This window comes from Gekko japonicus, unplaced genomic scaffold (assembly GCF_001447785.1).
Source record: "Gekko japonicus isolate JY-2015 unplaced genomic scaffold, Gekko_japonicus_V1.1 scaffold2479, whole genome shotgun sequence".
Classification (NCBI taxonomy): Eukaryota; Metazoa; Chordata; class Lepidosauria; order Squamata; family Gekkonidae; genus Gekko; species Gekko japonicus.
The window spans coordinates 45,497-68,627 of NW_015160296.1; the positions used below are offsets into that span (position 1 = coordinate 45,497).

At 41.7% G+C, this 23,131-nt stretch overlaps 1 protein-coding gene across 1 annotated transcript in view; it reads left to right on the plus strand.

Moving 5' to 3' along the window:
* LOC107114528 (coiled-coil domain-containing protein 91-like) overlaps positions 1-23,131 on the plus strand; it is a 57,383-nt gene that overhangs the window by 13,508 nt on the left and 20,744 nt on the right. The window contains exons 3-5 of the mRNA XM_015416049.1: positions 6,742-6,834; positions 7,593-7,661; positions 8,979-9,155. Coding sequence (XP_015271535.1) covers positions 6,742-6,834; positions 7,593-7,661; positions 8,979-9,155 — 339 coding nt within the window. The remainder of the gene's footprint in view (positions 1-6,741; positions 6,835-7,592; positions 7,662-8,978; positions 9,156-23,131) is intronic.

Consider the following 23,131-nt stretch of genomic DNA (forward strand, 5'->3'; position numbering starts at 1 on the left):
AGGGACCGGCAATGAAGCCATCTGCCAGCAGCCAGCTGAGCAGAGAGGGGTTCACATCCCTAGCAAGCAGGGAGAAGACTCTGCCAGGAAGGGATGAGGGAAACCTTGTGGGGCTGTTCTTTTAAGAGAGGGGGCTGAGCCCCCAATAGCCCCACCATAGCTACAGGCCAGTAAAAGACGGTCTTTCCTGTTGCCATCTGCTCTGCTAGAGGGACATCAGAACCAACTCCACTTAGGGCAGATGCACCCTTCCTCCACTTTCATGACTACAAGGTAATTTTTCATCCTGACCCTACCATTCTTCCAGAGGTGGCTGCAGAATTCCATCTAAATCCAGACATAATTTTGCCCATTTTCTTCCCATCTCTAGAAACAGGAGCAGAGAGGGCTCCATGTTCAGGATGTGAAAAGAACACTTGGACATCTTCTTTCAGGAAGCACAAGAAGCTTTTTTGTGTCCTTTCTGGAAGTAAGAAGGGCTAACCCCTTTTAGCTCAACGTCTTAGCTACTGGATACCTCAGACTATAGAGCTTTCTTATGAAATGGCACGTAACCTTCTGCCTTCCAAAATCAAGGCTCATGCCATAAGAGCGATAGCCACCTTCTCTGCCTTTGCAGGGAGCATATCTTTGCCAGAACTGTGTTATGCTGCAACCTGGGCTCAGCCCTCCACTTTTATCAGGCACTGCACCCTAGATACCCTAGATGGTATATGGATGCTTCTTTTGGCTGAGCTGCCCTGCAGTCTCTCCTAGACACCTGCACATACCCCCAAGTAGGTCAGCTTGCTAGTCTATACCTGTCAGTGTGATGCACAAAGACCACAATGTAGTTTAAGGGCAAGTTGTTTACGTGTAACTGTTCTTCAAGTGGCCATCTGTGCATTCACAAAACCCGCCCAGCTTCCCCACAGCAGGTGCTCTAACATGACTGTAGCCAAGGAACTTGGCAAGAGAGACATGGCCTCCCCCTCCAGAAGCATGTGTGGTCTGTCCCATGTCCTGGGGGAGAGGAATTATTTGCAACTGTTTTATCGATCTTGAAGTTTCCAAGATCGTACTCCGCTCAGGTGCAAATCCCATCTATGTGCATCCACAGATGCCCTCTTGAAGAATGGCAGTTAAAGGTAAGCAACTTGTCTTTCAAATACTTCTTTGATGAAAAGGATTATATGAATCTGATTCCATCTTGGCTCAGGCTGACATTTGCACTGGCTACTTTGGTTGTCCTGTCTTCACCAGGAGATCAATAAAGGAAATATGATCAAGTTTATTATCTGGACTTCAGTGGCTTTTGATGAAATTGATCTGTGGTATCCTTGCATGGACTGATCTGCACAAGCACGATGTTCTGTTGTGTTGGTTCTGCACTGTGTCACTGATAGGCTCCAGGGCATGGTCTTGGGGAACAATTATTCCTGTGTTTGGGAACTGACATGGGGTCTCAAAGGATTTATTTATTTTATTCATTTATTTAATTTTTTACCCCACTCTCCCCGCCGAGGCAGGCTCAGGTTTGCTTACAAAAGAACTGCTAAATTAATTAATTAATTGATGTATTTATTTAATTTAGTCTGTCTCTGAAGCTTTTTTAAAAGACATTTATATTAAATTGCTTGGAGAGATCATGCAGAGTCATGGAACGGGTTGTCATCCTTTTGAAGATGGCACCCAGTTTCCTTAAGGAGCCAGCAAAGCAATTTAATCTCTGGATATGTGTCTGATGACAGTAATAAACTAGTGAGGGTGAGTAACTCGAAACTTAATCCTGATGGAGTCGCTAATAGTGGTTTCCCTGGCGCCTGGTGAAGTGGTAGAAATGGCTTATGATTCAGGAATGCTCTTGGACTCATGCCTTCTTTTAGAGGGCCAAATAGGATCTGTGGCCAAGAGTACCTTTTGTCTGCTTTGTGCCCTTTCTTAGACCAGAACTTGGCTTTTGTGGGGTGCCCTGATAACCTCCCAGCTGAACTGCTACAGTGTATTCCAGCAGGTCAGGACCAGTGTTTCCTCTAAGCTGAGTTACCTCACAGTGAGCTAGCTCACAGAATTTTTAGCCTCCGGTTCACACATTTTTGTCTTAGCTCAGGAAGGATGGCTCCAGCGCAAACTAATTTATGCAGTAGCCAAATCGCTTGCTCACAACTTTAATCCCAGTAGCTCACAAAGTAGAATTTTTGCTCACATGACCCCACAGCTTAGAGGGAGCATTGGTCAGGACCCAAAAGTGGGTCAGGAAGCTGCTGAAAGTGGGTCCCAGGCCAGCCCTCCCTTATGGCAGGTCTTTCCCTTTTTGTCCTTTCCTCCTTGCCAACACTTCACATTCTGGTCTTCTCCTCCTCCTTTGTAACAATAGTGAAGAGGAAAAAAGCCATCAGGCAACTAGTAACTTCACTGCAGTAGCTGAAAGAAGAAGGGGAATCTGGAGAGCAGGTGGAAGCTGTTCTGCATGCCACATTGAGAACCGCTGGTGTACTCTGTGTGGGGCAGGAAGGAAGCTCAGATGCGACACGTGGTCCACAACACAGCAGCCAAGCTAATATTTGGTAAATGAGCTGTACTGATTGCCAGTTTGCTTCTGGGCTACATTTGAACTAATAGTGCTTTTAAAGTTCTTGATAAAATAAGCCGAGGAAAGTTAAAAAAATCTTCTCCCCTAAATTCCCTCCTATTCAGTGAGGTCCACAGTAATGCTCCCTCTAAGCTGTGGAGTCTTGTGAGCAAAAATTCTACTTTGTGAGCTACCAGCCTTAAAGTCGTGAGCAAGCGATTTGGCTACTGCATTAATTAGATTGCTCTGGAGCCATCCTTCCTGAGCTAAGACAAAAATGTGTGAGCCGGAGGCTAAAGAAGTGTAAGCTAGCTCACATTGACTCAGCACAGAGGGAACACTGGTCCATAGATCTATGAAAAATTCCACCTAGCATCATACTGGTATCCTTATGTATCTCCCCCCCCCCTCAACAATGGAATCGGCTGCCTGCCGATCTCTCTGGAATTCAAGCTCTGTTGGTTTTTTAAGAGACTTTGAAGACCTTCGGTTCATTCTAGCTTTTGATGTGTAATTACATGGGCCCCTGATTGCTGCTGGCTCTGCTTTTGATTATAGAGTGCTATATAATGGTTGACGATGGCGTTGAATGATTTGACAGTGCTAATGGTTTTAAACTGTGATTGTTTTGTTGTATCTAACATTTATGATCTGTAAATTGCTTTGAGAATCTCCCCTTGAAAAGCAAGTCATAAATTATCAAAATATATTAAAATCATTTATTGGGGTCCAATCCATGCCCAAGTGGGTGGCAGTGGCAGTAGCCGCTGAGTGTCTTGCCCATTCAAAGGAAGGTATAAGGCCCATATGGACTTACTCTGTACTCATATCTTCATTTCTCTATATTTTATTTATGTGCCTCGTTTATACCCCACCTTTCTCCCCAGTGGGGACCCAATGTGGCTAACAACATTCTCTTCTCCCCCATTTTATCCGCACAACAGCCGTGTGAGGCAGGTTTGTCAGAGACTGTGTGACTGGCCCAAGGTCACCCAGCATGTTTCCGTGGCAGACTGGAGATTTGAACCTGGGCCTCCCAGATCCTAATCCAGTGCTCTAACCACTACACCATGCTGGCTCTGGCTAAACCCCACTGGCTATATTTTGCAATCTCGTGTCTGGCAGCCCTGTGTAAGCATTTCCAGCCATTTCTTTGAACAAGGGACTCTGTCTGGACTCAGTTTACTATACTGTGTTCTAATCTCCTTTTGTTCGAAAAAGAAACACATTCATCCTGGTGCAGGCAAGGCGGGATATAAATCAAAATTAATAAATAAATCTGCATTTGGTCTAAACACTTATGCTTGGTAAAGAATATGTTCAGAAATATATTTGGACTACCATTCTCTCTTTCTGTTTCTTAAACCTCCCCTCCCCTTTTTTTAGTGTGACAGAAAGCAACAAAGAATTCTGAATTTTCCTGAGCAGAACCGCCACATTTAGTATGAGCTGCCCTATCACAGGTTGCCTGTTGGTACCATGCACACATGTGAGAGTTATCCAAAGGGCAAGGTGAAATAATATTAAAAATGAGCAATTTTACATGTAAATGCTTTGCTGATACTCAGTGAGATAACAGCAGTATACTAGAGGAGTAATCATGTTAGAGAGCTGCAGCCAAAACAAGAGAATCTAACATTTTAAACATTAATTAGCATATATACTAATTAAATATTACATATTAATTTGTTTTAAATACTAATGCACATATTAGCATACATTTTCATGAGCCAGAGCCTCCTTCATCAGATGCATTAAGCCTGACATTCAGTTGGTAGGTACATATACCCACAAAGAGAGGCACAAACAGGAGAACTGAGAGGCTGCAGTACAATGCAGTGTGTCTCTTTGCTGGTCTAATTTGCCTGACTCACAAAAGCTTGTACAGATAAATTTTGTAAGTCTTCAATAGGAATATAGTATCTGGTTTGCATTTTACGACAGTCATGAAATTTTTCAAGCTCAAGTCAGTGTTGAAAACAGTTTTAGGGAACACTTTTCCAAATCTTTTTTCCAAACAAAGTTAGGTTGTGTCTCTTCCCCCGCCCATGCATACACATATTCTTCAGTAACTGGCTGAAATTATTTTAGCAAATGTTTCCTGTCTCTACATACCAAACCATTTCCCAAAATGTTTTACATAAACCCTTCCTTTAATTTCTCCCTAAAGATGTTTAGCTTTTTTAATGTGGTTCAGAGAGGAGGTCCTCCTTTAGAGATCAACCATGAGAAAACTTCTTGGGAGAGTTGCGGACAGCTCTGGCAAAACCATTTTACGGAATGGTTTTGATGTCGCGTGTTCAGGCCTTGCTCCCTATTTGTGAACAAATCCTGCTCTTAAACGAAATCTGCTCAGTTAGCTTCTCAGAGTGTGAGCTGAGCAACGTAAACCATTCTTCTTTTCCTGGGTTCCTTTTTGCACCAAAGGACACAGTAATTGTCATGCAGTTAGAACAGCGGCTGGCAAGCCCAGCACCCATGCTGAATTGGCAGTACATTTCAGACCATTTTACTTAGTCCCTGGCAGTGGCTGGTGTTACCTGGCAGGTACAACTCTTGTCTCCATAGCCTTCTGCCTTTACATTGACAACTTGAGAGGCCAAATGTTGCATTTTTCTGGCACCCAGATGGCCTATCCCTGTCTTAAAGTATCCTGTTCTTTTATGTACCGAGAGTTCGTGCAGACTGTACTCTTTAAAATATTTGTGTGTGTGCAAAAATAATTCCTAAAATAGGCACAAATTGGAAAATCACAGCAGCTATTTTCATGGCCAGAAAAATGGTAAGAGCTTTCTTTCCTCATCACAGAAGTTGCTGCTGCAATCCTCCTTGTATTCCAGAGCTACTCTAGACATTATTTGGTTCTCAAGATCAAGCCACTCAAGCGAGCAGTGATAGACATGTCTTCATCAGTTGCGATGGCATTAGTGGTTAGAGGGTCTGGCTAGGATCTGGGAGACCTGGGTTTGAATCCCCACTCTTCCATGGAAGCTGGCTGGATGACCTTGGGCCAGTCACTCTTTCTCAGCCTAATTACCTCACAATGTTGTTGTGGGGACTTACTTATGAAATTTATAATACGTTGCTTCACCAATAGGCTGTTTTGGGCCTTTGTTAAGGAGAAAAAGTGTGGTATAAATAGTTACATAAATATGTAATGCACCTAAATCTATGAGGCCTGTTCTTATTTTTCCACAACAATTAAAGTTCCTTCAGGTTTGTTTTATTTCTTTTAAGTTTACTTTCCCTTTGATACGGGGAATAGTGACCTCAGTGTTCTTTTAGAATCCTTTTGCAGTCAGCAAACATTCACCGTTTGATCCCTGCTCTTCAAATTCCCTTCTCATTCCAAGGACTCAAAGCTTCTTGATTTTTTTTTTTATATGCAGGTTTTAGGAGATGCTCCTCTAGTAATGTACCCTCCCTTTTTCAAACGGCATTCCAGTCACTTTGAGAATTGGTAGATGCTAAAAATGAAAAGCATAAAATGATCAGCTAAAATTCAGTAGAACAGCAGTGAACATTGATGTATCTTAAAAGTGCTGGCTGTTTTGCAGGTTCATACATCCCTAATATAACGGGAGACTTTCAGATACAGGCAGACAAGGTGGAGGCTGGATTCAAGTTTGCTGCCCCTTGCACCTTTAAAAGAAATTAGACCCACCCCATGTGTATACATAAATGACATGGCTGTTGCTCTCATATATAGTTTGTGTCTGACAGATACCGAGAAATAGTAGTAAAAAAGAGAGATGGGAAGAATTCAGTTCCCTTCAGTTACTGCTAGAATGTGGCAGCCAAGGAGTTGACAACGGTCTTCCAGTTCCTTCATACACAGTAACTGCACATATTGATGCATGGTGAAAAGTGGGGGGAAAGCTATCTTTTCAGAAGTCACATACTAAGTACCTAGTAATATTACCAGAGAATTTTCAGAATTTGCACGACCAGTTACCTTGGTTCAATTTATGGTTCTTATGGTAGATTTGGGGATGCAGGATAAATGGTAATTAATCAGCATAATCCATGCAACATATAAGCTACCTGTTGCTGCTGTTCTCACTGAAGAGAGAACCAGATTCATGCTTTCAGTCAGATGAACAGGAATACAACTAGGTGCTTACAAGCTCTCGTTTTCAGTAATGTCTTCATGTAGCCAACCATATCTATGTGATTGTCTTCTTTCCCAGCATCAAAGGCTGCTTGATATTCTGAACAAGGAGCGTGAAGCATTAAAGGAAAAAATAGAAGAATCCTTGATGCAGCAGTCGCAGGAATATAAGGTACTTTGTATGATGTCTGAGCCCTTAGATTATTGATGGCAGAGGGTATCAGAAGGAGACGAGTTTCTCCAGTTGCTCAGAAGAAAGAACTTTTTTTACAGCCTGTAATAGTGAACGAGGTGTTAATTGGGAGAAGAGGGAAATGCTATGTCTGAGACATTAGCTTATGGAAATGGCAAAAGTGGAAAAATTGAACCATAAGAATATGAGCACTCGGTAGAATAAAATCTGGGGTTTTCTGGTGTACGTGGTATTCTTCCTAACTGACAGAGGCAACCAAAAAAACACCCAAGTTAATGAGACTAAGTTTGTCCCTGCCTAATGTTTGCCTCACCTGATTACAGCAGCACCCTGTTCAAAAATATTTTATTTTTCTCTCTGCTTGCTAGTTAAGGTTCCCTAGAAGGATTTGCCTCAGTTAGTTATGTCCTGCTTTAACTTTAATAGCTGTGTAAAAAAAAATCACAGAAAGGGGCTAAGAATCTTAAAACTTACTGAGATAGATTTAGGTGGGCAGCCGTGTTGATCTGAAGCAGCAGAACAAAGTTTTAGTCCAGTCACCTTTAATAAGACCAATAAAGTTGTATTTAGGGTATAAGCTTTTGTGTGCATGCACACTTCTTTAGCACGCACACAAAAGCTTATACCCAGAATAAAACTTTGTTGGTTTACGGGTGCCAGTAGACTCAAACTTACTGAGAGTTTGGGACCATATCTTCCCACTCTTTAGTCTGTTTTATTTTCATTTGTATTTGCAGGAAATTCTGGAAAAGTGTATGGCAGATGAAAGGCAAAGAAATGGGGAAGCTTTGGGCGCAGCTGCAAAGGTACCTCTAGCTGAAGTCCAGTTTAAAGCTGTTTGTTATGGCTGTGTTGGTTATTGTTGCTTCTGATTTTTAGTGTAGGAGTAAGGTGATTTGAAAGATGAGCCATTTTAAAGGACACCTGGAAAAGCACTGAAATTTAGGACTGCTCATAAAAACCTTATCCCCGCCCCCATTGTGCCAGAAGCTAAAATTTTCCACCATGCTCCGTTCTTGGTGAAGTTATTGTCTAGATCAGTTGTAATTATGGGAGATCTCCAGGCCCCACCTGGAAGCTGGTAACCCTATTTGTGTGTGGTGGGCATAGTTGTCAAATAAAGGTAATGTTTCATGATCTGCTAAAGTGGTTTTTAGCCCATGAAAAATTATACCATAATCTCTTCAAAAACAGAATATGCTCTATAGATAGCCAGCAGAAGTTACTGTTTGATCCTTTTTCTGCAGAGAAAACCTCGGTACCTAAGGCAACTTGCAGTTATATAAAAAAATATGAGGGATACAATAAGAACTGCAAAGTAAATGCTAGATTGAGCAAGAAAACAGCAGTTAAAAGTTTATGTTTTTAATTTATCCCTCCAGTAATTTTAGCTGGCATTGAAAGCTGACATCATGGCACAAAGGCCAAGAAGGCTTGGGTGGCAAGTAATTTAACTCTGGCTCGACAAGTACGTTATTGAAAAATAACACCAACAAAACAACTCTGTTTTCAGAAACAGCTGAAAATAAAACGGAGGGCCTCTTCTCGCAACCATTTTTTTTTTTTAACATGACAACAGAAAGTTTAATCCAGCCTGTGTCGGCCCATGTGTAGGACAGGTTGGCTCAAGCCAAAGCCGTTCAGGACACGTTGAAACAATTCAGAGGGAGAGGCCTGCTTTTTACAAGCAAGTCTCCATCGTGGAAAATTAATAGCTGTTGCAAACTGTAAGGAATGGTTATCTTTTTAATAGCATCCATATTGTCTTGGATCTACTTGGTATTGTTCTGCCTAGAAGTCAGCAGACTAGACTTCCGCTCTCTTTGTTTTTGTCCCATCCAATTAATTTGACATCGACTGCTTCTGGTGGGATAGTAGGTAGTTTAAAGTCCACCTGAAGCCTTCCGAGATGCCGGCCTTTTCAACCAGTATCAATTTTAAACTGGTGAACTAAAAACCACTGGGACACATTGCATCCAGTGGGTCTTAACTAAAGGTAGTAAAGCTGCAGTTCTGTGCCAGAGTGGGCCTTATGTCTGAGTAAGTATGTATGCAGTTTGGCTGTAAATGGCATTAACGGCTGTTATCTGCTTTCAATTTTGTCGCTCATATTTGCTGTAAAGATTGAAAAAGAAAACGTGCAGGCTGCCATTCTGATAGCAGTGAAAGAAGAAAGGGAAAATATGGAAAAGCTTCACGCAGAAGAAAAGGAACACTGGCAAAAGGAGCGAAGCAAAGATCGTGAAAAGATCGCTCAAGCAGTTGAGGATGCAATGCAAGAGCACAAACAAAGTAGTCAGGTTTGTTCATTTTACCTTCCTGTTGATTGGCCACATACATTCTCCGGTGGTCCTGGGAGTGCGGCAGTCCTTACTCCTGGGAATAAGCTCCTCCTCTGGAACAGGGTCAGTTTCCTCAGATCAATCCAGGAAGGGGAGGGTCCTGTCCCCTGGGAGCTCCTGGACCACTGAGAAAGGAAGCTTCACGGTAAGTGAATACAAATCTTCCATTCTCTGGTGGTCCTGGGAGTGGGGCAGTCCTTACTCTTGGGACATAAAATAGCAGTGTGCCCCAGGATGGGAAATCCAGCTTCTGGTTTATAGAGTGTGCTGCAGCACACCCCAGTGAAAAGCCGCCACAGCCAAGGTCAGCTTCTCTATAGCACTCTATTCTATAGAGTGCACAGATTTCCAGATGACTACCGTACCTACCGTCTCCAAGGATGGGAAATGATCTGCAAGCTGCTGACGTAGCAGCTCCCCACAGAGAATATGCTACAACACCTTTGGGTGGATTCAATCCCTGAGCCTTGCATGCAGCAATGATGCCAGGAGCCTATTCCCAAGAGTAAGAACTATCCCACTCCTGGACCACCGAGAAAGGAAGCTTTATGGTAAGTGAATACAGATCTTCCATTCTGTATCATATTGACTGCTTCAGCTATGTCGTGAATCAGATACTTGTTAAGTGACAAAGTTACCCATGTGTTTATTTTCTGATACGGTTTCTGTAATACAGCATGCGACTTACATGCGCTCTGATCGCGAGATTTACTCTCTTAGGAATTCCTTATTCCCTTTAGTGGGGGAAACCCAACTAATACACACATAGGAACATAACACATTACCAACACTCTTTAAAATGAGTGTTTAAGCCATTCCAGATGGGAATATCCCATGTGTGCATTGGAGATCCCACACTTGAGAAATATTGCCAGATTAGGGTATTGGCCTTTTTAAAAAAAGTTTTATTTAATGTCTTCTCAAAGCAAAATACCACCAATATAAAAAAAGGTTCATAAGAATACATAGTTTGTTGGCAGCATGTGGAGAAACATAAAAAAGGCACTTAAACACATCAACAAAGGCTCTAGCAGTGCAGTCGTGACTATTTAAAAATGCTCTTGATATCCAGGCTAATGAAACAAAGAGGCAGCTGGATGAAAAAACTGAACTTCACAAACACAGTGACAACCAAACATAAAGTGCAGGATGCAGTAAACTATCCTTTAAAATCTGGATTCCAGGGAACAACCAAACAAAATGAACTACCATGGGTTAAGAAGAGTTGTCAAGGGGGCAAGGGCAGCTGAAATTCTCAATAAAATATCACCGTCCTCTTTCACAGACCACACAGAGAGGAGAGCAGGTATTGGCCTTTGTTATCCTTCTCTGTCATATCTCTGTTCCATTAAGGGGGTGGGACCGTAGCTTCGTGGTAGAGTATATACTTTGTACACAAAAGATCAAGTTAAAGGATGCTGAAAGAGCTCTACTTGAGACTGGAGTGTCTGCCCCTTGGAGTGGATAATGCTGGGTAAAGATGGTAAAAAGTAGCTCCAGTGGTAAAAGGTAGCTCCATATTTCTATAAAAAGGTCAGTTTGTCCTCAAATGCAAATGGCGGAGAGCTTAATTCACAATACTTTACCATTCATTTCTAATTAGCCATTTACTTCTCCCTGCTTGCAATCTAACAGGGATGATGACTGGTGGCTGGATTTTTGTGGCGGCAGTTCATGGCCCCTTCCTTTTTCTCCGCTGCTGCTCTGCCAGAGGGAAGCTACTGGACCGGGAGACCACTCGGGCATGAGAAGCCCCTGCTCCTGGTTGCTGATGCCACTTGCTCATTTCACTAGCAAGAAGCTGAGCAATGGAACACCAGTGTTCAACTGGGGGTGGCCACCCCATCTCTCATTTCCTTTTTTGGCTCCTTTAGGGCTGAGCCATTGAGACTGGCACCTTTCAGTTCTCTCTTTAGAGGAATCCTGCTTGGTAGGGATATCACTACCTTGCCATAGCCCCTCCAAAACTTGGAACCAGCCCTGTTTGGGATTATTATTCCTGCTAAATTAAGTGCCATAAGGTCGCTTCCACTTATGGGGACACTATGAATGAACGTCCTCCAAAATGTCCTATTGTCAGATCATGCAAACTGAGGGCCTTGGGTTCCTTGTTTGAGTCCATCCATCTCATGTCGGTTCTTCCTCTTTTCCTGCTGCCTTCACCTTTTCCTAGCATGATTGTCTTTTCCAGTGACTCTGGTCTTCTCATTAAGTGACCAAACTATGATAGCCTCAGTTTAGTCATTTTAGCTTCTAGGGAGAGTTCAGGCTTGAGTTGGTCTAGAGCCCACTTAAATAAGTGGAAATCTTTTTGGCAGTCCATGGTATTCATAAAACTCTCAACACCACATTGTTTTAATACTTAATGTTGTTGTTGTTCAGTCACACAGTCGAGTTCGACTCTTCGCGACCCCATGGACCGCATCATGCCAGGCCCTCCTGTCTTCCGTCATCCTCTGGAGTCTGCTTAATTTCCTGTTTGTTGCACCAATAACACTGTCTAACCCCTTCTTCTTTTACCTTCAATCTTTCCCAGCATCAGGGTCTTCTCCAGTGAGTGCTCCCTTCTCATTTGGTGGCCAAAGTATTTGAGCTTCAGCTTCAGTATCTGGCCTTCCAGGGAATAGTCAGGGTTGATTTCTTTTAGGACTGACTGATTTAATCTCCTTGCAGTCCAAGGGACTCTCAAGAGTCTTCTCCAGCACCATAATTCGAAAGCATCTATTCTTCGGCGCTTGGCCTTCCTTATGGTCCTTATGGAGATGAAAGGGAAGGGCGGGACTCAGGCAACACAGCCACCAATGGGTAGAGACCCCTGGTGACTGACACAGCAGGGAGCCAAAGGCTGTGGGGGCGTGTGGAACATTCAGGCAAGAGGGACACGAAAACTCAAATATATATGAGAGATGTGTGACCACAGCCTCAGACTCAAGGAGGATTACAAAACATTAAAAGCAATCCTGCAGCATAACACAGCCACTAAACAATGCAGTAGTATTAGGATTAGTACTGTTAATTGAAGCTGCAGGATTATTTAAATTCAGAATGTTATATATATTTAAAATCTGTAATATACTCTTCTGGATAGCTCTTTAGAGAGTTCATAACCATTTCATAGCCATGTCGGATCTGCAGTAGAAGAGTACAATTACAGTCTAGTAGTACTTTAAAAGACAAACAAGATTTCCAGGGTAGAAGCTTTCAAGAGTCCAAAAAAAAAAAGTTTTGACACTCAAAAGCTTATACTCTGGAAATCTTGTTGGTCATTAAAGTGCTACTGGACTCAAATCTTGCTGTTACAGCATTTAATATGCATTTCTCCTGAATTAATGCTTTCTCTTTTGAAATAATGAGAATGAAGTGAGTCAAAAAGCTGTTGAGAGGAATGGTCATTGTAGGAGGTGGGATGACTTCCTTAGTGTGAGATTCATGGGGAATTTTAGCATAGATAGAGCACATCTTCCTGAACAGGTTTTCTTTAAAAGCATTTTTGTTGCAGTTTCTTTGAAGTTAAACCACATTTTATGCCAGATTGCAAATCTCTTCTTTGACTTTGTTTGGTCATATGTTTGAAGTAAAGAAAATCAAGTGCAGATGCACAGCTGAGGATTGGACATTTTGTGACGTGTCTGTTTGGGGTATTTTACCTAGGCTGAAGTGCAAAATCACAACCTGATATCCAGAGTATCCCAGGAACTGTAGAATCTAGACCTGCTATCCACACAGAGATGGAGCACTTATTTCTGTGCTGTACTGTATTTAGGATTCATATTATGGGATGGTTAAAAAAACACCCTGTGCATGTTCAAGAAAACACTAATCTAAAATCTGTCTCCTTGTCCTCATCATTTTATTTATATATTGATATACTAACCTATCAGATTTATATCCCACTCCCTCTCCCCTGAATGAGTCTCAGGGCAGTTAACAGCATATAAAATACACCCAATAAGAACAGGACAAAAGTTACAATAAAAAAACCTTTAAAAACATACATACAGAGATTTATTTTTTTTTTAAAGGAAGACCATTCCATCACCTACAATTGGAAGTGGTAGGGGCCGGTCATAGGTTTACCACCTCAATGAGAATTAGACCATTCCGCATTTGCCTGCTGCTCCAGATTTTCTCAGTGTTCAAGTCAAGGCAATTTAAGTCCACGGCAAAACAGCATCCAAATAACTCGGGGCAACAGCAGGCTGACCACTGAAGGGAGGTAATGTAATGCAGAATGGGGGGAAAACCCAGAATAAAAAGAAGGTTGAATTAGATTTTAGTGCAGAATTACTTGGAGGACACCGTGGTGAGCATGGATTAAAAGGAGAGTGCGGATAGGACCATAGTCAGCAGCTCTTGGAAGGTGGTATGGGAAGTGAGTTGGCTGGTCACCAGCTTCTCTTGATGTGTAAGACCTGTTGTATATTAGAGGACAAAAGTACGAATGGCTTAAGGTTAAGCATGCTCACAGGGGAGGAAAGCCGAATCAAAACCAGTAGAATTTCAAAGTGAAGTGAGCTCACAATCAGGGTGCTAGGCTGTTAATACAATACAGCAACCCCAAGGTACATATATCAGCTGACTTGTGTAATGAAATTTCCTGTTTTGGTGGCTTGAGGTGTCCGTGCTTCTGTTTGCCAAGTAACGTAATAAATTGGAAATATTGTTCTGTGGGGAGACATAAAAATGACAGAGATTAATGATATTGGATCACCAGGGGAATATTGGAGCTTTTTTTAAAAAAGCAGTATCTGCAGCAGATGTATGGTATAAGTAAATCCAAAAAAAGACTGTTTGTTTCCTTGAGCAAGGTATGCCTGGATTTCCATTTCAGACATATGTTATCCAGGTGGATAAGCGCACATTATAAAAGGAGAACTATTTTATTCAAAGGAAGGCCTCTTTGCATAGCTGCCTCACTTTTTTGGAATGTAATATGAGTGAAAGAAGCATGACTTCCTAACAAAAGTAGAGTTCTGATTACAGCAAAGCGCTGGTGTTTCCTCAGTGGCTCTATGATCTTTATACCACATGCTGAAATGTCATTGGTGTGGAAGTTGCATGCTGCGCAGGCAGGATGATGTCCTGGCGGCGTTCCACTATTTTTGTTCTATCTTTAGCATCTTGCTTATATTTGACATGGCTCTTTTAATGCACAGGCCAAGTCATATATATAGCAAATGTCAGACTAAAGCCTTTGAGGATTCTTCCTTGAACTTGGTTCTTTTCAACTAGGAGCATTTCTAGGCCATCATCTGAAAAGGATAAAAGCTGCAATAAATAACTATGGTCCACATTTTTATTTGTTTATGCTGAAGGGGGGAAAATTATCATTCCACCTATTTAATATAAAATATAAAATCTAGACTTCATTAAACCTGGAAGCAATGTTTTTACCTCCTTTCAAAAAATGGAAAATATGTGAGTTTGCAGTCTGGACATATGCATGTTTACTTAAAACTAAGCTCCTCTGAGTTCAGTGGGACTTCCAGGTAAATGTGATTGGACTTTTGTGAGTAAATGTACTATATAGCACAGCTTAGTTTGAGTGTGATATAGTTACTATTTATTTTATTTATTTATTTATTTATCATTCGACTTTATATCCCGCTCGAACCCCTTGTCTAGGGGTCTCTGAGCGGCTTACAAGTTGGTGCTAGTCACCATTATTCCTTAACTAGGGCCACAAGGTATATATGGGGGTGGGACAGCCTACCAGCACCCCTATGGTGGTGGTTGGAGTTGTTCTTTATCGTCGGCTCGGGACTCTAGGTCTTCCTTCAGTATTGGCGGTTTCTGGCGGGGTGTTCTTCTTGGCGTTCGGTGGTAGCTGTCCTCTTTTCCCTCCCTGCTGAAGCAGGCTCAGGGCGGCTAATCCCATCCATATCCTTTATTTATTTATTTATTCTTTCCAGAGTAATCTAAAAACTTTGGATGAAGGCAGATGATCTACAAGCTATAATAGTGTTGCTATATTACTTTGAAAACATGATAGTTTTGTACATTTGCACATTTGTTTGATTGAGAAACTTAGTGGGTGGATCAACCCAAGAAATCTGGGGAAAGTACTTGAATACAAAATCAGCTCTGCCCAAGGTGGGCACAGGTTAATATTCCAAGAGGCCAGGGCCACTGCTCCCTTGTAAATGGTTGTGTTATATAACCAGCATTGTGAGGTAGGGCTGTGATTCAGTGGCAGAGCAACTGCTTGGCATGTAGATGGTCCCAGGCTCAGTCCCTGGCATCTCCAGTGAAAAGGATCAGGTCACCGGCAATGTAAAAGACCTCTACCTGAGACCCTGGAGAGCCACTGCCAGTCTGACTAGACAGTACTGACTTTAATGGACTGATGGTCAGATTCAGTATAAGGCTGCCTCCTGTGGGGCCGGATTCCTGTGTTTGTACCTTGCCTTCCTCTGCTTGATACATGAGAGGTCATATTGGGCTTATTCTAGAACTGTACATTTTTGAGAGATTTAGTTTGGAGCAAATTTTCCCTTAAAAATTTAGTTGGGGGGGGCAGAGAATTTATTGTCCAGAGACACTGTTTTTACTCTCGGGTAGCCCCAATAGCAGGGGCACCCCACTTTCTAACCTGAACCAGAGACCCACAAAACTCAGGCCAAGGAAGACACTCCTGGTTCTGAAACACAGAGCCATAGCTTTGGAAACAGTCTCCATTTTCAGGTGGCAACAAGGCAACCCTTGTTGCCACCTTTGTCTCTATACTTGTCCTTCCTTGCGCCATCCCTCAGGATACCAAGTTAAACCAATCAAACATTCAAAGTATTAACAATCCTTCCTGATGCTAATCAGGGACCCATCTCCCATCTTTTTACTGTATCTGGGAACCTATTCAACTGCCTTGGCAGAACCATCAATGGACATAAAATCCATTCAGCTAGTTCCAGTATAGTCATCCAACACCTGGCTTCTATTGTTAATCCAGACTCTGCCCCTCTGAAATCTCATTGGTCACATCTAGACCTTGCCCATCCTGATGTCATGCACCCCTGGGACTCATCATTGGCCCAGGTAATCTTTTGTCTTCACCTGAGACAAGCCCCTCAAGACCTTCTGTTGGTCTACATTGTTTTCCAATGTCTATATCACTCCAGGCACATGGTCTCAGAGGGTGTGCCTCTGCCCTGATGCCACCCCCAAACCGTTCAGTCTGGGCCATAACTCTCTTCTTCATGGACCTCTACATGTCTGGACAGATAGTATAACCCCATAACTGACCCCTCTATTAGCTATTTATCACCTCTGCTTTCTTAGTACTGTATTGTGTGTGTGAATGCTTGATTATTGTTTGTATGCTTGAGAATATTTAGTAAAGAAATCGTTATTTTAGCTACCCAGTCTCTGTCTATACCTGAGTTCTTGGGAATTCTGACTCCAGTATACACAGGTCATGATCCACGCTATATGCTTATTGCCATTTTATATTCATAATTCCCCAACATGTCATTAAGAAATAAGACGATTAGGCTAATACTTTCATCTTGTATATTTCATTCCTTGTTTCTGATTCTTCACCATTTTGCCTTTTGCCATCTATATCTCCAAGTTTTAGCTGTATATTAGAATCAGGGGCCACTATGTATATAAGGTTGTTGTAGATCTCTAGTTGACTACAGTAATATCAGTGCAGTAGTTAGCAGCTTGAAATTAAGACGGGGCTCATATTTCTGTCATTCCATTTCATAATTTTTTTCTGCAGCTTGGCTGTGCCTGTTGTTTTACTCCATCTGTCTTTGACTGATCATAGAGAATATCTGTAATTTCAGAACTGGCACACACTTAATTTACTTTTTCTACGGACTTCTAGTTTCTTGCAAATTCTTCACACCTTTGTTCAGATTAGCCATATGCAAAAGCAATTGTGTACCCTGAAACAGTGCATAGTTTTTGAATTTAAATTCTTATGTTTCTCTCTTTTCAGCAAACTTCCTTCCTAGGCCCAGTGCAGTTCCTGTCTCAGTCGACTTGTCATGCATAATAACTGGGGGCAGCATGCATTTGGATGCCCATCAAAAAGAAAACCAGTCTATACAATGGGCCTGAGCTTTATAAAGAGGATGCATTAATTATCAAATCAGAACCGCAGGACCCGTGAAGTCTGGAGGGGATCTCACCCCACTGGTCCTTCTCCCCACACTATCTCTGTTTTCCCTCCTTCCCTAACTCTACAGCCACTGCAACTTCTGTCTTGATTTCTTAAAAGGATGTCTTGGCATTTTCAACTTTCTAGAAGTTTTCTTTCCCCTTTTTGAATATAATTTAAGATTTTTCTTGGAACTATGGGTTTCCCCTCCAGGTTTGAAGAAATATTCCCTTTGTCTGCCCATGACCCCAAGGGGTGGATTTTTTTTTTTTAATCTGCACTGTTGGGCTGGGTTCAGTGTTTGGATAAGTGGTGTAGGAACAGTTTGTCAACCTATGATAAGTAAATAGAACCTGTGTGTGTTGAGTGGTGTAGGAACAGTTTGTCAACCCATGATAAGTAAATAGAACCTGTGTGTGTTGAGTCTCTGGATACCACTTGTAGAGGGAGAAACAAAATGCAGGGAAGATTGTTATCCTCAAGTCTTGCTTAGGGTCTTCCTGCAGGTATTTTGCTGGCCAGTATTGGAAACGGTTTGCCAGACTAGATGAACCCTTGTATCTTAAGGGGGATTGGAAATCTGTTGGACTGTAGTACTAACTTCACAATGGCTGCAAAAGAACAGCCAGTTGACAGCTCTTGTAGTAGCTGGAATCAGGTGATAGGATTCATATTGAAACATTGATTCTCTTATGTGTGTGAACACATGCTCAAAAACTCTCCTTTCTCTTAGTTTCCTAGAATGCATTCTGCCACTCTTTTTCTGGCTGTTCCATAGAGGCCTCAGTGCTTGGCAGTGTGCAACAAATGAATATATGGCTGCGTAGCCCCATCTGTATTGGAATGCTAACCCAGGGCCTTTTACTTGCTTGGCTGTGCTTTCTGATATCTATGTGCATCTCTGTCCATAGCCACAGGGGGTTATGTATGACAAGAAAGGGATTGGGATAATGGGCTTGGAAGGAAGCCCAATTGACAAGAAAGGAATGCTGATGCATTAACGAACACAAAAGCATGCTTAGAAATTGCCCAGTGTCTCAATGTGCAGATTTGCTCATGGTTGCCTCAAAAGGGGACGGGGAATAATGTAAATAAATGGAAGGAGGAGACTGTGCATGGACAGGAGTTCTTACCAAGCTTGGAAATCCAACCAAAAGAATGGCAAATTCCTAACATATTGGTGCCACTCCATAAGCAGAATGGTGTCATTTAAAACTACACATCTCAGGGAAATTTAAAGCAAGGAAATTTAAGAAACACTCGTATTGATATATATTGTGAGCCATGAAAATTATGTGTTGGCCAGGCAAAAGGCATATTCCCAGCAATTCCTAAAGTAAGTTTAGATATTAAAATTGAAATATTTATAAAGACAGAAATGTTAGAGCTTCATCTTGTTATAGCCATAACATTTTCAGTAGATTTTAATGTAGGCGACTCTTCTCGTGACTCAATAGCTACATTACTCCCACAATAACATTTGTGTTAACAGTTTTCTTGCACAGCCCAAATTTTTAGCAGTACTTAGGTTCTAGTAATGTATATAAGCATGGGTAATGGAAAACTAGACATTGAAGGGATGTGTTCAATTTTTACAACTCCAGTTTTCAGCAGTGTTAAGGTTCTACAAACCATCTCTGTTCGTCTCTCGCCTTGAAAACCCTGCGAGGTTCTGACTTGCAAGCACTTTACACACATACATTGTATATAGGGATGGATACTGGAGAGATAAATATTCAGGGAATGTGTTCAATTTTAAAACCTAATAAGAAAGTTATATATTTTTAAAATCCTTACAGCTCTGAGTAACAAAGGCACTCTATGATTTTCACTCATTTGGAAATAAGTATATAGCTAATCAACAAATGCATTGTGCCATGCTTGGGAACACACTGCCCTAATTCCTAATCCTGGAAATGCTATGGGTTGAAATAGTGGGCCCAAAAGGAAGCTTAACACTGGGAGCTTATCACCCACCAGATCAAAAGATAGAGGAGGATTATGAAATGATGAATGAATTAAAGATAGCAGCTACACAAAATAACTGTGTTGTAATAGGTGATTTTAACTACCCACACATCAATTGGATCAATATGTGTTCAAGTCGGGAAGAAGAGATTGCGTTTCTAGACACTCTCAATGACTGTGCTATGGAGCAGATGGCCAAAGAACCTACCAGGGGAGAGGCGATCCTGGATTTGGTCCTAAGTAACGCCCAAGACCTGGTGACAGATGTAAAAGTGATTGCACCGCTTGGGAACAGTGGCCATAATGTTTTTGAGTTCAACATTTGTATATATAGGGAGTTGCCCAAAAAGACTGGCACAACCACTTTTAACTTCAAAAGGGGTAACTTCTATGGTATGAGGGGACATGTGAGGATGAAACTGAAAGGAAAAGTAGAAAGGGTCAAACCATAGGGGAAGCTTGGAAACTATTTAAAACTACAATCTTGGAAACTCAGAAAAAATATATACCGCAGGTTAGAAAAGGCACAAATAGGTATAGAAAAAAGCCTGCATGGTTGACAAACAAAGTAATGGAAGCTGTAAAGGTAAGAAGGATTCCTTTAAGCAGTGGAAAGCTAGTCTCAATGAGGTTGATAAAAGGGAATACAGGCTGTGTCAAATAAAATGCAAGTCTGTGATCAGGCAGGCAAAAAGGGAATATAAGGAGCATATCACAAAAAAACATAAAGACCAACAATAAAACTTTCTTCAAATACATTAGAAGCAGGAAACCAGCCAGGGAGGCAATGGGGTCCACGGATGACCAAGGGGTAAAAGAAGTACTGAAGGATGATAGGGAAATGGTGGAGAAGCTGAATGCATTTTTTGCCTCTGTCTTCACTGTGGAAGATGAGAAATGCTTGCCCACTCCACAACCGCTGATTTCTGGAGGGGTGTTGAAAGACCTGAGTCAGGTTGAGGTGAAGAGAGAGGAGGTCCTATGACTGAAGATCTTGTCTCACTAACCTGTTAGTGTTCTTTGAGGGAGTGAACAAACACGTAGACAAGGGGGACCCAATAGATGTTGTTTACCTTGACTTCCAGAAAGCTTTTGATAAAGTTCCTCATCAAAGGCTCCTAAGTAAGCTCAATAGTCACGGGATAAAAGGACAAGTCCTCTTGTGAATCAAAAACTGGCTAATTAATAGGAAACAGAGAGTGAGTATAAATAGGAAATTTTCTCAGTGGAGGGTAGTAATCAGTGGGGTACCACAGGGATCAGTACTCGGTCTGATGCTTTTTAACTTGTTCATTAATTATTTGGAGTTGGGAGTAAGCAGTACAGTGGCTAAATTTGTGGATGACACGTTGTTCAGGATGGTGAGAACCAGGGAGGATTGTGAGGCACTCCAAATATATCTGTCGAGGATGGGTGAGTGAGCGTCAACGTGGCAAATGAGGTTCAGTGTGGCCAAGTGCAAAGTGATGCACATTGGAGCCAAAAATCCTAACTATAAATACACGTTGATGGGGTCCGAACTGGCAGAGGCTGACCAAGAGAGAGATCTTGGAGTCATAGTAGATAACTCATTGAAAATGTTGAGACAGTGTGTGACTGCAATTAAAAAGGCCAGTGCTATGTTGGGGATTATTAGGAAGGGAATTGAAAACAAACCAGCCAGTATCATAATGCCCCTGTATAAATCAATGGTGCAACCTCATTTGGAATACTGTGTACAGTTCTGATCACCATACCTCAAAAAAGATATTATAGCATTGGAAAAAGTGCAGAAAAGGGCAACTAGAATGATAAAAGGGTTGGAACACTTTCCCTATGAAGAAAGGTTAAAGTGCTTGGGGCACTTTAGCTTGGAGAAATTACGGCTGAGGGGTGACATGATCGAGGTTTATAAGATTATGCATGGGATAGAGCAGGTCAAGAAAGAAGAACTTTTCTCCCTTTCTCACAATACAAGAATTTGTGGGCACTCCATGAAATTGCTGAGCGGTCGGGTTAGAACAGTACTTCTTCACCCAAGTACTTCTTCACCCAAAGAGTGATTAACACATGGAATTCCCTGCCACAGGAGGTGGTGGTGGCTACAAGCATAGACAGTTTCAAGAGGGAATTAGATAAACTTATGGAGCAGAGATCCATCAGTGGCTATTAGCCACAAGGTATAGATAGGAACTATCAATCTGGGGCAAGTGATGCACTGTATTCTTGGTACTTGGGGGGGGGGGAACAGTGGGAGGGCTTCTAGTGTCCTGGTCCCACTGGTGGACCTCCTGATGGCACCTGGTATTTTTGGCCACTGTGTGACAGAGTGTTGGACTGGATGGGCCATTGGCCTGATCCAACATTGTCTTCTCTTATGTTCTTAATGGAGGAAGCAGTTAAATTACTTAGGATTACAGGTTTTTCTTCGTCTGGGAAGACCTCTCCCCCGCCTTTCTCCTGAGCTTGGAGGAGGCTATCAAAATCTTCCAGCCTTCATGTTGACTTTGGAAGGGATCTTCTCAGTCCTGTACAATGGCCCACTGGCTCTCATTTATGACATAGTGACATTAAAAAGCAGCAGCAATTTACAAAAATCAGTAAAATCAAAACTCATAAGAAGTGAAAGACTTAGTTATCAACAGGGCATACTTTGCCTGTTATCTGAAAGAATGACACCAAGGGATCATCCATCATCCAGTTCCAAGGGTAGGATATTACCACAGGGAGTAACCCACTTAACTTTTGAAGTTGGAAGCACTTGGAGAAGAGACTCCAGTGACTGTCATCCTTTACCGTCAGTCTCATACTACCCATAACTTCATGAGTGAAGGTTTGTTTGATTTTTTTTTCAAATAGCTGAACTTGGAAAGGTCTTATCCCTAACAGCTAGACTTGTCAAAAGTCATATTGACATTGTGCGTGCCCTGCCTCTGCAATGTATGTGGTTCTCTAATTATGAATGGAATAAAAATGTGAGGTGAAAGGAGGTCTGCCTGCAATACAACTAGATATGGTTAACTAGGAAAGTTCCCATTTCATGGTCATTAAAGAGGCTACAACAATCTTCTCTCTGTCATTTTTATCTATTGCATATTGTGTTATTAGAGAGACTGCCAAACGAGGATCAGGAAAATCTGGATTCAAATCCCCATTCAGCCCTGAAAACAGTCGCAAGACTTTTGTAGCCTGATGGTCTCTAAAAGTGTCGGGGGGGGGGGTTACTACTTTACTGGCAATGAGTAGGAAAGAAATGCCTACCATTACATCGGTTTATTTTTGCTAAGCCATTAAAAAGTACGTTGCATGCAGCTGTTAGCCATGTCTCAACACTTCAAAGTGCATTGACTCAGCTGTAATTTGGTAATTAAATTTCTTTTCCCCATTAACAAGTACTGATGACTGTGTGTTTGAAATAACTTGCTTCTATCTGATCCTTTCAAAAGAATCAGATCATTTTTTGTTTCATAAAACCATAGGGTCTGGCTGGTCCCCTGCGTGACTCAATTATCTGCTTAATTCTGCTGCAAATACTTGTAATTGCTTGCATTCTTTGAGTGTCTCTTGTGTCATTCAGTTAAATGCCTGGTGTCTTGTCTCTGTCCTTATAACTTAAATTAACTGTAGTTTATGTATCTTTGTAATATTTGGAACTTGCTTATGATTGAAGATTGTTAGTCCCGTCTGTACGTTAGTGGATGCCAGAGACTGTGCAGTTCTATTTAGGATAAAGCTTTGTGGAAGATGCATGCAATAACTTGAGGAAATTTTATTTACTCCCAACATCATTAAAAGGGGCAACAAAGAACGATGCTGAGAATGTTGAGTGTTAAAAGCTGCATCATTTCTATACTAATTGTTTAGTTTTGGATATTAAATTGTA